Source organism: Pleuronectes platessa, chromosome 18 (genome assembly GCF_947347685.1).
Source record: "Pleuronectes platessa chromosome 18, fPlePla1.1, whole genome shotgun sequence".
Lineage (NCBI taxonomy): Eukaryota > Metazoa > Chordata > Actinopteri > Pleuronectiformes > Pleuronectidae > Pleuronectes > Pleuronectes platessa.
The window spans coordinates 19,355,459-19,369,499 of NC_070643.1; the positions used below are offsets into that span (position 1 = coordinate 19,355,459).

Consider the following 14,041-nt stretch of genomic DNA (forward strand, 5'->3'; position numbering starts at 1 on the left):
TGGATTCCTTGGAGCTCCGGAGCTGAACCTGCCCTCATTAAGCGTTTAAAGGCATAAATTGATTAATTGATTATTCGGTCGACAGAAAATTAATCAACAGCAGCTTTAATGAGCAATTAAGTCATTTATCAAACAAAACTACCAAACACGAGCTGGTTTGTGTGGATCTGCTGCTATTGTCAATTAAACTGTTATTTTAAGTCAAATTGCTTTTAAATTCGAGACAATTAGAAGATGTCAACTCTTGTTATATCTCAGATTATATCTTTGCCTGGTCGATGATGCAGTTTAGCTTATTACAAATCAAAGAATTGGACGTTTTGACGCAAGATGTAAAATTATAAAATGACAAATGCATTTTTTGTACCAAATTTTATGTTTATCTCAAAACTGCTAATTTCAGACTAAAAGATTCTTTAGGACTAATATTTAAACTATAAAAAAAATTGTGACAGTCACTGTTTTATTTATCTGTTTTCTGTCCCGGTAAATATATTCTTAATATATATTTTTTATCGAGGGACACACAAAATTGGGTTCCTCGGACATTTGTCATCATTTCCTGACATTTTACGAGCTGAGCAATTAATCGCTCAATCAATTAGAAAAATCAATCAATACTGAAATTAAGCGTTAGCTGCCGGCCCGGTCGTGCCCTTCCTGTTGAAGGGAGAATAGACTTCTCCTGCAGGAGTCAATACAAAATATCATTACTGTGACACAGACACAGACGAGGGGAAGCATCACAATAAAAGAAAAATAGATAATAGTTTATATTATTCTGATATTTTAGATCAAAACATAAAATCACTCACGTCACTTCTTAATTCTTTTAATAATATATTACATTTATGCCGTAATACAATAATAATAATAACAACAGTAATAACATTAATAATAAACAGACACAGAAAGTACAAAATGATTTGTGTTTTTTTTAAGTTACCCACACGCCAGCACTTCAAAATAAAATAAAAACAAATCTCCTTTAGCTGCCTTTAACTCCCCTGTACCTCCCCCCCGCCCCGCCACGCCCCGCCCCGCTGCCAGAGAACCCAGAGAACTCAATTTCCCATGACCACCCACTAAGAACAACTACATATGGAAGCTACGCTCGTCCAATCAGGTGGAGTTAAAATCCTCCCACGGCTGCAGAGGAGCGAAGAGCGGGGTCGTTCTCCGGGATATGGCTCAGGATGCTTCCCAAGATGAGTTCAGTCCAGAGAAATGTCGAAGTGTGTGTGTGCGTGTGTTTGCGTGTGTGTGTGTGTGTGTGTGATGGAGGCAGGGGTAGAAACCACTGGAACCTTTCTGCCAGATGTTGGAACTCCTCCTGATGTTTCGCAGACGCCATCGTGACACAAACCAGCTACTGAAGAAGAGAGGTCCATGCGTCAGTTTGAGTGAGGTGGCTGTTGACACATATTACAGTACAGATATCATCGTCATCGTTCAAGCCCCGCCTCCTTGATGAGAGGGACCGCCGGGGCTTCTGGGAGGTAAAAGTCTCAGTTTTTTATCCTGAGGGCAAAGGTCAAGACGCAGAGGGGCCACGAGTCCGTCTTCCCCTCCCTCTTTTCTCTTCCTTCCTGCCTCTCCATCCTTCCGTCCATGTAACCGCACATCGGTTCACACCCTTCCCCCCCCGCCGCTCTCTATTTGCGGTGCTTCATCTCCTTGTCGTGGTGGCTCTTCCCGCCGCCCTCTCCCTTCTCCAGCATTTTGATGGCCTCCATCAGGTAGCTCTGGAAGGCGGACAGCGCGGCGCAGATGGCGGGGGCTCCGAAGCCGTGGGTGAGCAGGCTGAAGTGGGTGAGGCTTCCCTGGACGCCGGGCTCCAGGCACGGGTTGGGTCGGCTGCCGCCCAGCGGGGAGCGGTCCTGGGACATGAGGTCCACGAACTCCTTACAGACCTCCCTGAGAGGAAGAGAACAAAGCAGCTTGTTAGTAGTTATTTCGGTGATGGTGAGGTTTATGTTTAGGGGCCACAGGTAAATGGGACCTCGGGGGCCATGAGGGGGTTTTAGGAGGTTTGTGCCCATGGAGTCGTTGCAGTACTCCTGTCTATAGTCGATCATAGAATTTAAGATTTGTGTGTACAAAGATAATCAGGAGTTCTTGGGGGCCCCCTCTTTGATGGGGCCCAAGATACCTTCTTGCTTTTACAGCCTTGTTGCCACGGCCCTGGTTCTTGAAGAATTGATTTTGATTGTTGTTATTTTTGAGAATTTAGTCCTAAAAACTTAAGGCTAAAAAATGTTATATAAAAAGTATATATGTCAACTATTTACATTCAGCAATTTTGGAAATCTCATAGATGCGACCCTCAAAAAAGGAGAAAGAGAAATAAAAAGAAATGTTTTTATTATGAATTATAAAAATATTTGGGTTGTATTAGTAGTTTATTCAATCTAGATTAAAATGTTTTCCTGAGAATAAGAAACTTTGTCTTGTTTGTCAGGGAACTGAAGCCTTCAGATGCATTTCTCCTCAAATACTGAGCTGGTGCATGAAAAGCCTGATAAAAATGAATAAAACTCGGCCAAAACAATTGATTCAAGTCATTTTTCAAACATAAATGCAAAGTTTTTAATTCATTCAACTTCTCAAATCTGTGAAATGGCAGCATTCTCTCTCGTGCTGAATGTGAAATCCTGTGGTTTCGAGCAGCTGCTCCGACCACAACTGGAATTTGATGAAATCACCTCCGGCTACAATGGGTGAAATTCTTTACTTTTTTTTTTATTGAGGATTGATGGACAAAACAATCAATTGATTATTTGAGAGAAAAATCAATGGACTAAAGAGAAGAGCTGCAGCTGTGTGTGTGTGTGGGGGGGGAGGGGGGGGGGGGCACTCACTTGGTGGCGAGGAGCATGCTGCGCCGTGTTGGGAGCTGCTCGGGTTCACTCTGCCTGCACAGATACTCGGCTGTGGCTCTGGCTGGAAACTCTGTCTCACACACGTAGCCGAAGTCCCGCGCCAGATGGACGGCCTCACCTGGAGGAGGAGGAGGAGGAGGAGGAGGAGGAGGAGGAGGAGGAAGAGGAAGAGAGTGAGACTGTGACTAAAGCAGAATCACCAACCAGTACAATAAAGGATCAGTCTTCTGTGTTAGTCAGACAGAAAAAAAAAATGCAGCTACTGCTTCAGTGGTTTTTAAGAGTCAAGGGGCCAATTGGTCTGTTTGACTTTCAAATCCAATAATTACAAATGCTTCTTTAAATGATGCACAGTCGGCTGGTGCAGCTTCCCGGGTCGGCTCGGGTCAAGAGACCAGCTCGGCGGCCATTTCTCTCACTTTCACTACTCAACCAGTTCACTGCTCTTTGGCTTTTGTGAGGCAGCCTTGGCTTGTGTTTGCACACGCACGCCCCCCCCCCCCCCCCCCCCCCCCACGCAGCCATCACCGCTCCGACTGTTTATTCATGTTTGCTCATGTGAGGATATTTCCATGTGAATATGTGTCTCTATCTGTCAGGATATATGCAGGTCACTGTGTGTGTGTGTGTGTGTGTGTGTGTGTGTGTGTGTGTGTGTGTGTGTGTGTGTGTGTGTGTGTCCCTACCCTCCACTAGAGATGTTAGCAGAGTGACGTTGGCTGCCTTGCGTCGCCCGGCGGGCAGGTTGAGGCCAATCTTCTCCAGACGCTCTCTCAGACAGCGGCCACCATTCTTTGACTTTGCCCTGAGGGGGGGCAGGAGACAGAGAGAGCAGTTTTTAGGAGATGGTCCGTGTGTGTGTTAGTGTGTGTGTGTGTGTGTGTGTGTGTGTGTGTGTGTGTGTGTGTGTGTGTGTGTGTGTGTGTGTGTGTGTGTTTTCTACTCTGTGTCTGTTTCTGCTTTATGGTTTTTTTGGTGTGTGTGTGTGTGTGTGTGTGCCTGTATTTCTCTGGATTATGTGTATGGTGAGGAATGTGTGTGATTATGTGTGTGTGTGTGTGTGTGTGTGTGAGAAGATAAATCCTCCCTATGTTCCCTGTCAGAACTGATAGTATCTTGTATTTTCTTATTTTCATCTCCTCTCATTCATGTGTTTATTCTTCTTACGCATTTATTAAATTTAGTAAATATTTAGTTTAGTAAAGAAGTATGAAGATACGACTGTATAATGTATAATTCCTGCGTACACATTTTTATCAAGTAGAAATACAGCAGCAATATCAGCTAAATAACATTCAGGGGTTTTATACTTAAACATTAATGTAATATAAGACTATTTTATCCTAATAGATTATTTCACTGTTGTAGCTGGAGCTAATTCAACCTATTTATATACAGATGAATGGTTTATAAACAACAATGCAAGATATTAATGTATTTTATATGATACATCTTTATTTTCAAAGTAAGCAGAAACTAGTTTTAGCTGTCAAGAGCAATTTAATATAAAGTTATTTAAAATATAAATACTCCTCAGTGATGGGCTGTCATCGTGGAGTGGCCTTGTTTATCAGATTTACTTCCCTAAATATGTTTTACTTGCGTTCCCTCAAAGTGATTCAGCCTGAATCCAGACTCATAAAGTTGTGCTCTTGCCCTGAAGCTGTGTTTAATTACAGAACACGGCTTCTCCTGTGATTTAGTCCCATGATGCACATTACGTCCTCAGCCCTCATGGCCCGACAGTTCAGGGGCTCTTATTCTGAAAAGATTTATTAATCTAATGAAAGGGAGTGTTGTGTTTATAGACTTCAGTTTATAATTTGTATATCATTACATAAATGAAATTATTTTTGTTGTAATGTCACCCAGAGCTAAGACTACATTTCCCATAAACCCATAGTTCTTGTACATCAGGATAAATGTTGAATATAGAGAATAAAAAACCCTGAACATTTATTTTTTAACTTCTTAAGTCATGGGCTTCACTTCAAATCGTGTTGTTTATTATTAATGTGATCAAGTGGTTAAAATGTTAAATTAGAGCCTTAGAACTTAAATTGTCAACATGTATAAAATCAACAGGGATCCATAGGAATTAAAGAAGAATTTGCAGAGTAGCTGTAAAACTGAAAGTTCAAGTTATTTATGGAACAGGTTCTTTCAGTATCACATGTTACTGTGATAGTTCAAACAGTGTCAGATCCTTTCTTTCTTTTATTCACTACTTCATAGAGGCCTTGATTGGTCAGTTTCAAGTGTTTCGTGAGAGATATCAGAAAGTTAGAGTCAGAGCAGTGTGGGGATCATGTTTGTGTTGGAGTGTAGATTCTTGATGCTTCATCTCTACACCTGCATCCCACCCCCTGGTTCCCTGTCCTCACCTGCGGAGGACTCCACCCAGCAGGGAGGCGTTGAGGCACTCGGGCGGGGAGAGGCGCCGCTGCACCTCCCCGACCGTCACCTTGTATTTGGAGGTGGAGCTGAGCAGCGACAGGCGACCGGGCACCGAGCAGAAGACCTCGGCCGGGTTGGACACCAGCCCGACCCCGAGGCCGTCCTTCCCCATGGAGAGGACCGAGAGGGACGAGCCGTTCAGCTTGTGTGGCATGGGAACTGATGATGGAGAGAGGAAGACGGGTTTGAGCTTATTTACACACTTTGACAAGAACAATATGAAAATCCAAGCTTATGGAAAGTTCCACAGCAACAAAGAGAAGGACGCAGAGAGGAATACAAGGGGGTAAATAATAAATAAAGCTCATCAATTCTAAACATATGTCTGGTGCGATGACAATAGTGTTGTGTGAATGACTGTGTGACTGTCCTCCTCCTCCTCCTCCTCCTCCTCCTCCTCCTCCTGATTAATCTATTCAGCGTCATGGCCTCCCCCGTGTCGACAGCTCTAATTCTGGAGAGCTGCTTGTTGATTCTGTTCCTAAACTGCAGCTTGTTACATTTCAGCCGTGCGTTCTCAAATAGCTTCACTTTGCACCTGCAGGAGCTCAATTTGCACTCACTTGTCTGCACTGGGGTAAACTTTTAATAGCAGTGGTTTCAAAAAGAGGGAATAAGTGTTTTGTGAAGCCTTTTTTTATTTTAACAACTTCAGGAGTTGTCAGTCTTGGAGTGAAATGGTTTGAAGCATCTGAGGGATTTTTTTTTTTTTTTAACGTCAACTAGAAGCAATGTTAGACCATTAAAACAAATAAAATATACAATTTAATAGTGCAACATACAAAGGTAGGTTGTATAAATAGAAAATAGAATATTTGTTTTGATGAATTAGATTTGGATTCATCTAATATGACTTATCCACCTAATCAATGAATTCCATGCTTTTTGTCTCATACAACAATCAAAGATTTTCAATTAATTTCCTGTGTTATGGACGATACAGTTTTGAATCTTTTAGGAATCAACCTCTTTGTTTATTTGATCAGGATCTTATTCCCTCAATGGCTCAAAGATGAAGTTCATATGAGTTAATAAAAAATATTTAGCTATTTATTCAGTATCTGTATTGTTCAGTCATTTTTTGTTTACATGGTTATGCTCATAATTAAATTTCTGACTTTATTCCACTCTAAAACATTTATGAATTATATTTAAAAAATCTAATCTTTATTTCTTTTACAGTTTTCACCAGCTAAAGAAACTGTAGAATAAAAATTGTTAAGCAGTCCAAAAATAATGGTGAGACCTTATTTGCACTTTATATATCTAGAATTAGATTTTTCATTAATTTGATGACTAGAGATCACATGAGAAAATATTAAACGTAAAGAATTTTATGTTTACGGCGACATTAGAAATAAAAAAAAGCTAAATAAGTCACAGACATTGTCCCTGGTCTGTGTCTTACAGGACATTGATTTATTATTTGGATGAACCAGCTCTCATCAGGTTCAGGGAATTAATCTAGCCAGCAGTGGTGTTTACAAATATAGCAATAAATAATATTGTGTAGTATTTGTATCAGAAGATGCAACACGTGTGTACATCTCCCCACCTGTCCTCTCTCCTTCTAGTCCTGACGTGTCTGTTATCCTCCCTCTCCTGTCTCTAAAAAGACATTTCATCTGTATCACTGAGCTCTGAGACGCCTGCTCTCTCCTCGCAAGCTGTGGGTGGCAGGCCGCGCAGCACAGATCCCCCCCCCCCCCCCCCCCCCAAAACCCCCTGGTTCCCCAGGAGCCGATGATGGAGGCCACAGAGCAGCAGAGCTTCCTCCAAAGCTCGCTCTCTCTCTCAATCTCTCTCTTCTCCCTCTCTCCTTTGTCAGCTGTCTGCCCCTCCTTCTCTCTCACTCTCTTTCTCTTATCATCTCTCTCTTGCCTCCCACTCCTCACCCCCCCCCCCCCCCCCCGCCTCACCCCCTCACCCCCTTCCACACTTTTTCCCTTTTTCTATATTCTGTCTCGTTCTCTTTCTCCTTATTGGATTTTCTTATTCACGGGGGCTTTAGGTTTGCTCTGCTATCTCGCTGCTGTACATGTGAGTGCTTGCCGGGGTAATTGATCAATTCTGAGCGTTTGGCAAACAAGTGGAATCCCTGTCACTTCATCAAATGACTGCTGGTTTGCGGATTCGTGCTGGAAACGCACAGCGCTGCTCCTCGGGGGACTAGACTCCGAGAATCACATCCTTGTTTTGGGTGAAAACTTCGGGACACGAAGGGGGTTCGAGATGTTGAAGTGTTTGGATGGAGGCAAAAATGTGAATGGATTGTTGCTCACGTGGAGTTTGAATTGATAAATCAGAGAATAAATAGTAATAATTGTTTAGGAGTTCTTCATTTAGAGGGGGATCTAAAAGCACGAGAGATAGAACGGGTTCTGTGGCACAGCAGGTGTCATCTTCAGCTGGATTCAGAGCAGAGCTGATTCCCTGCACCGCTCCACTCCCCACCAGGAAGGCCTATCAGGGGCTTTCTTTTTTTTGGGGGGGGGGGGGTGCTGAGTGAGATTTGCACACTATCTAACTGCACCAGCTCCAAATCCAACTTGAGTTTTCTAATCGTGCCCCTGTGTCTTCTGCCACTCACACTCGGTGGTGATATGAGAGTGATCACACTCCGCAAATTTCCCCACAACTCCTCTTTTATCATGTTCCCCTCCCTTTTATGCTTTGCCCCACTTCCCTCTCCTCTCCACTCTAATCCCTCTCTCTTCCACACTCTCTCTCACACACACACACACACACACACACACACACACACACACACACACACACACACTCATGCACACTCGCTCTCTCATATGACCATGAACAGTTCATTAAGAATGTGTGCCTTTGGGGTGAAGTCTGCAGCTGAGTGTTAGAGGACTTCTTGACTTCAAATGAAATAGCAAAACAGAATTATTTATAGTGTGTGTGAGTGTGTGTGTGTGTGTGTGTGTGTGTGTGTGTGTGTGTGTAACAGTGAGAGAGACTGGTGTTGGAGAGCCCCTAAACACAAAACCCCCTTCAGCACATATAGCACAATTATATAGGTGCACACTTAGACACAAACGCACATATACACACTCCATCTTTCTGTTCTCTCTTTCTATCTATCTCTCTCTCTCTCTCTCTCTCTCACACACACACACACACACACACACACACACACAGACACAGCTCTCCCACCTCTTACCTTTTTTAATGACAGAGTGGTCGAGGATGCCCAGGGCTGATCCTTCCTCCATTCCCTGTGTGTCAGACAGACAGACAGTCACTATCATTTATCAACTGGACTTTTGCAGCAAACACACACACACACTGTCCCTCTCTCTCGCACACACACACATACACACACACACACACACACAAAGCTCTTCTTCCTCTCAGGCCAATGCAATGATGGAAGGTCCAACATTTAGTTTTTCTTCCTTTCTCGCTTCACAGAAAACACGAACACTCTCAACATCCACGTAAATAATAAGATCTGCTACTGAAGTCGTATAATAAAAGTGGTAAATGATAAGTTTTTACATAATATTTGACATTTCATACAGTTTAATCACATTTCTTACACGCCTCGACAGAAAGAATGGTGTAAACGAAAATATCAGCAGGTTGAAATTTATAAAAATATATAAATTGATAGTTTTATTTGGAGTAAAAATGTTGGTTATTAAATCATATTTTAACAAGAAATTGCCTTTTTCCAAGCTTTCATTGCTTTAAATGTACTTAAACCCCCTAAAATAACTACAACTAAAGAGACACTGTCATGATTAACACTTTAAAATAACTAGAGAAAGGGCTCGTTTACGTTTTTCCATTATGGAACATGTACAAAGAAATGGCCTTAAATGTAAATTTCAACAATGACAAAGAGCCAGTGGAGCTGAGTGAGTCAAAGACTGAATTAAACCCATCGCAGTGTATTTGATCTTTTCATTCAGTGGGAATAAAAGCGTCTTGCAGGGCGATGCTCGGATGTCTCCTTTGTGCTGAATTTATAAGAGGGTTCAAACGCGTAGGATATAATCCATTAATCAAATAAAAGGTCCTTGTCGAGTGGGAGCGTTTAACAGTAACATGCACCGGGTTGACTCTTTGCCTGGCGCCGCTCTCACACGTTCCTTTTCCCATTAATGACCGTGCACATCGATTGGTCTCGGTGTGTTTTCTCTTCTCTGTTCCTGCGAGGAGGCAACAAACAGCGTCTGCAGCTGCACCTGCTGCAGGGGAGCTGCGGCTGCTGCTGACTGCTCAACACGCCACGCGAACTATTCTTCTTCTGCCCCCCCACCACCACCACCCCATCCCCGAAAAACAAAAAGAGAAAAGGCTGCAGAATCACTTTGTGTCTGCGAGTGTAACACCGAGAGGGGGGGTGGGATGCAAAGTGGCATGTGACCAAATCACCACTTTCTTTTTTTAAATTGCAGTATTGTATTTTGGAAAATGCAGGATTTTGTTTTTATTGGATGCAGCTCATCTATATTTTTTAAGGCATTAACTCAAAAAAAATATTTAAAACTAATTATTGGTCCAAATAAAAACAAAACTGTCACATCAGGTTAGAAATACTAAGTTCCACGATGTTCAAAATTAAACTTGATATTTAACCTTCATTATATGAACAGGTTAATGAGAGAAACTGGTCATTTGTTTGGATAATTATGGGAACTAATATTCTAATTATATTTAACTTCATTTTAAAAATTCTGGAATGAAAGAAAACTGACTAAAGGCCTCCAGGTGATGTTTAAAAATTAAAATGTCAAAATTGGTGTAAATTATAAATAACATAAAGCACGTTTCTAAATACAAGCCCCAGCAAATTACCTGTTATTAATGAGTGATATTTGTTTGTTAACTCCTGAATGAAGAGAATTCAAAATAATTTGCCTTGAGGCCTTTTTGCCACGTAAGATTTAAACAGGTGTATTTTAACTATTTTACAATAATAACCAATAATAATAAAGGATCCAATAGATAAAAATCGAATAAGTATATATATTGTTTTTCCATTAATACTTTGTGGATCATGTGCCGAATGCCTTTTACGCACGGACTCTGCAGCGCGTAAAACCTCCAAGCAACAACCCAAAATAGAAAAGTCAAGTCACCTGCAGATCGTCCAGGCCGTGATGTCCCAGGTGCATCCCGAGAGGACCGTCCCCCAGCGCGGCCGCCCCTTCCCCGAGACCGTGGAGCAGCCGGGGCACGGCTGCGTACTCCCGCCGGTGGTCGAGGCTGAGCGCCCGGTGAGACTGTGACAGGAGCCCCCCATCGTCGGAGCGCGACCTCTGCGAGTGCCACGCCGCTTGCTGGTGCTGGTGGAGCGAGTTGATGGAGGTGTAAGGGTCTGACAGGTGGGAATACGCCGAGTCCTGGCTCTGGGAGTATTGCAGGGAGGACTGGGAATAGGGGGGAGGGAAGTACGGCGGCTGGAAGTCAGAGGCCGGGGTGTGGCAGAGCGGGGGAGCCGAGGAGTAGGCGGCCTGGTTCAGGGAGGAGAGCTGGGAGAGGCGCCCACTCGGCGAAGAGCCGCTAAGTCCGTCGGCGCGGTCCTGGAAGAAAAGGAGAAAGTTAGATTTTATATCAGGAGCTTCCAAAATCTTCATGGAACAATTCAATCAACCAAATGTCACACAGATTCCAAAATGAAGAGAATCTCTCATGTTGCTGGTGTCAGGATTAGAAAATAGAGCAAACCTGTTTTAAAATAATGTGATTTAGTTTAACAGAAACTAGCAGAAATCATAATTAAACTCATTTCTCCTCTTTATTAGACCGTTGGGAAAATAGCAGCGGTGCTTTGAAGTGATGCGCGGCGACAGGAGGCGCCGGTGGCACCGCCGCTGCACAGTGTCAGAAAGGTCACGGCCACCAAGGAGCTGCACAAAGGACAGGTAATGCACAACAATAACACGTCGCTCCAACAAGGGGTTGTGTGTGTGTGTGGGGGGGGGTCCATCTGTAAATAATCTGCCACCCTGTCAACACACACAGACACACGCTGACCCCCCCACCCACCACCCAGTGGAAGGGAAAAACGGCTCATTCGTGTTGGCAAGGCGCAGGAAAACAAATTGTTATTTTGACTTCACAAGTTTGAACCCTCGTGTTACAGCCGTGGAAGAGTGGATGTGTGTGGGTTTGTGTGTGTGCATGTGTGTGTGCATGTGTGTGTGCGTTTGTGTGTGTGTGTGCGGTAACACCAGCCTACATTTGTGCTCACACACATCCTGCTCAAATTGGATTTCTCTTTTTTTCTTTCTGAAAGCTGGGTCACCCAAAATCAATGGTGTCGTGGTGGAACAATGTCCATTATGTGTCGCGAGGCAAAGCGGGCCGCTGCCAGGTTCACACGCGCATAGACACTTGGCACAGACACACGCGCAATTGTCATCCAACGTCCAAACTGTGCAGGGTTGTGTCGCTAATTTAATCCCGAGCAAGTTTGAAGTTATAATCCAATGCGTAAAGCGCAGCGCGTCCTGTGGGATCCTGCGTGTCAGGAGTTTGTGCAGCGAGTGGACACTTCACTGTCAGCGGGTCTCACTCGCTGTGACACGGTGCAGACAAAGACCGTCTCCACGGCAGTACACTCACTGTCAGACCGGCTGACACTTCGGATTCCGCCGGAGACGAACCAGACGCACCAGGGATACATTTAACTTTACGCGTAAAACACATAATAAGGATGATAATAATGATTATTATCACCAAGGGTTATTATTCTCCACGGGCTGACAGTTGGTGCCACAGATCCACAAACGCACCACATCCATCAAATCCTTAATTACGCATTTTAATTACGAGGAGACGTTTTTCCCACTCGTGAAATTATGCATTTTTTCTGAGTTTATTCTGCTGGAATTCCTCCAAATGAACTTCTTCTCCAAAAACTGACATACATGAGGGATGAACACAAATCAGCAGAACATATAAATCCTCTCATCAAACTCACCATAGCCGAATAGGTGTGGATTAACATCTGGACAACTCTGGATGTCCCCAAATGTGAAATGTGTTCAACAGGAACGCGCAGGTTTTCCAGCGACTGAACGATGTGAACCAAATTCTCCCCGAGATGTAAATCCAGGCTGTTTTAACGGTCCATTAAACTCAAGCGTTGTTATTTACTTTCCCTTTTCCTCGCTCTTTTACGCACAGATGACAAGATGCTGCTGCTGATGCTGCTGCTGCCAGACACACACACTCACTCACACACACGCGCGCACAGCACAGTCCTCCAGCCTCTCCATGAGCGCACTACTTATAGGTTTTGCGCGCAGCCGGCAGAGTGAGGGGAGGGGTCGAGAGGGCCCAGTGTTCTTAAAGAGATATAATCATCCATTTACCGCTTGTTAATTCACACAAACACCGCACTTTTATGTTTTTGTATTATTTCTAAATACTGGCACTGGATTACACAGAAATCAAGGTTTTACGCACCAAGATACAAGGATTTTTCTGTGTTTTTGTGAGTTTACTTCACAAATATTATATTAAAATCCTATTTTTTATCTAATTTTAAACATATCAAATAATATTCTCTAATGTTTGAGGTAAAGACCAACTAGTTGAGGCCATTTTGTCTTTTTTACGAACAAACATTTACGTTATTTTGCCAAAGATCTTGAGTTTCTTACTTTTAAACTCTGGAATAAAAAAAATATTTCACTTTCTGAAATCCACACTGAATCACTGACAGGTTGAATTACAGACAATTGTATCATTGTGTGGATTCTGAAAACAAGTCACCATGTGCTGCGTTTTACTTCTATACACCCGATTTACACCTACGGATATAAACGTATATATTTATACACCATTTAAAAAACTAAAAAAACTCAAGATTTTTCGTTTACCTGCAAAATATCAGTCTTGGTTCGGGATTTCCAGAGCATAGTGGTGGCAGGTGAAGCGGATGGTGGTGATGGTGCTGCTGGGTGACGGGGGGTTAAGGTGACGGGGTGGATGGAGGCTGAAGGTGCAGAGAGGAGTGAGTTAGTTTGAGACGATGCATGAGTTTGTATGGATGAGTCAGAGTGAAAAGAGACGGCTGTTTGGGGAGGGAGGGGTGGGGGGGTTAAACCCGAAAGGAGAGGAGGGCGGGAGGTGACAGGAGTTGAGGTGGGGGTTGATTAAAAAAAAACTTGGACTAAAGAATCAGGAATGAGGTGATGAAGAAGAAGAGGAAGAAGAAACGTGTCAGGCCGGAGATAAACACCAGGATCACAGATGTTAAGAAAGTGTCTTCTCTTTGAATTCAAATATTTTTTTACTAATTCTTTTCAATTTAAAGTCAAGATTTCCAACCTGAAAAAAAATCCTCCCAATTTGAGAGTAAAAGTAAAAATTACGTTTAGAGATATTTTTGCTTGGAAATGTTTCAAACTCAATTAAGCAATTTACTTTCAGACTTAATGAAATTGGGGAAAGTGTAATACTTTGTTTCTTTGCAGACATTTTGTTGGGCTTTTTATGTTTTAATAATCAGTTTAAATTTGATAAAGTAACCAATCTAGTTAAAAAACGATAAACTGCAGAGATCTGTGCGCAGGGGAAGAAAAGTGTTGATCAGGAACTTCAGCCAGCATCAAGTCTGACTGCGCCATCTTGTGGTAGTAGCGAGACAAGACCTTTCCCTTCTAGTGGAAGGACCATTTCCACTGGATACTGAAGTCACTGCAGGATATTTAACAAATGAA

General features: G+C 42.9%; 1 protein-coding gene across 2 annotated transcripts; it reads right to left on the reverse strand.

Moving 5' to 3' along the window:
- Positions 1-1,655: 1,655 nt before the first annotated feature.
- tfap2e (transcription factor AP-2 epsilon) lies at positions 1,656-13,237 on the reverse strand. Of its 2 annotated transcripts, none has more exons than XM_053447054.1 (7): positions 13,199-13,237; positions 10,448-10,891; positions 8,521-8,575; positions 5,267-5,498; positions 3,569-3,687; positions 2,862-3,000; positions 1,656-1,917 (listed from the first exon to the last, which is right to left on the reverse strand). In XM_053447054.1, the coding sequence occupies exons 1-7, from the start codon at positions 13,235-13,237 to the stop codon at positions 1,656-1,658; spliced, it is 1,290 nt and encodes a 429-aa protein (XP_053303029.1). The 2 variants fall into 2 exon arrangements, with proteins under 2 accessions (XP_053303029.1, XP_053303028.1); XM_053447053.1 differs by lacking the exon at positions 13,199-13,237 and adding an exon at positions 12,295-12,544.
- Positions 13,238-14,041: the final 804 nt, after the last annotated feature.

Coding starts and splice junctions, on each gene's coding strand:
- tfap2e (XM_053447054.1), bottom strand. CDS start 13,237: ATGCTCTGGAAATCCCGAACCAAGACTGATATTTTGCAG. Junction 8,576..10,447: donor ACGGCCTGGACGATCTGCAG/GTGACTTGACTT, acceptor TCTGACACACAG/GGAATGGAGGAAGGATCAGC. Junction 1,918..2,861: donor AGCATGCTCCTCGCCACCAA/GTGAGTGCCCCC, acceptor TCTTCCTCTCAG/GGAGGTCTGTAAGGAGTTCG.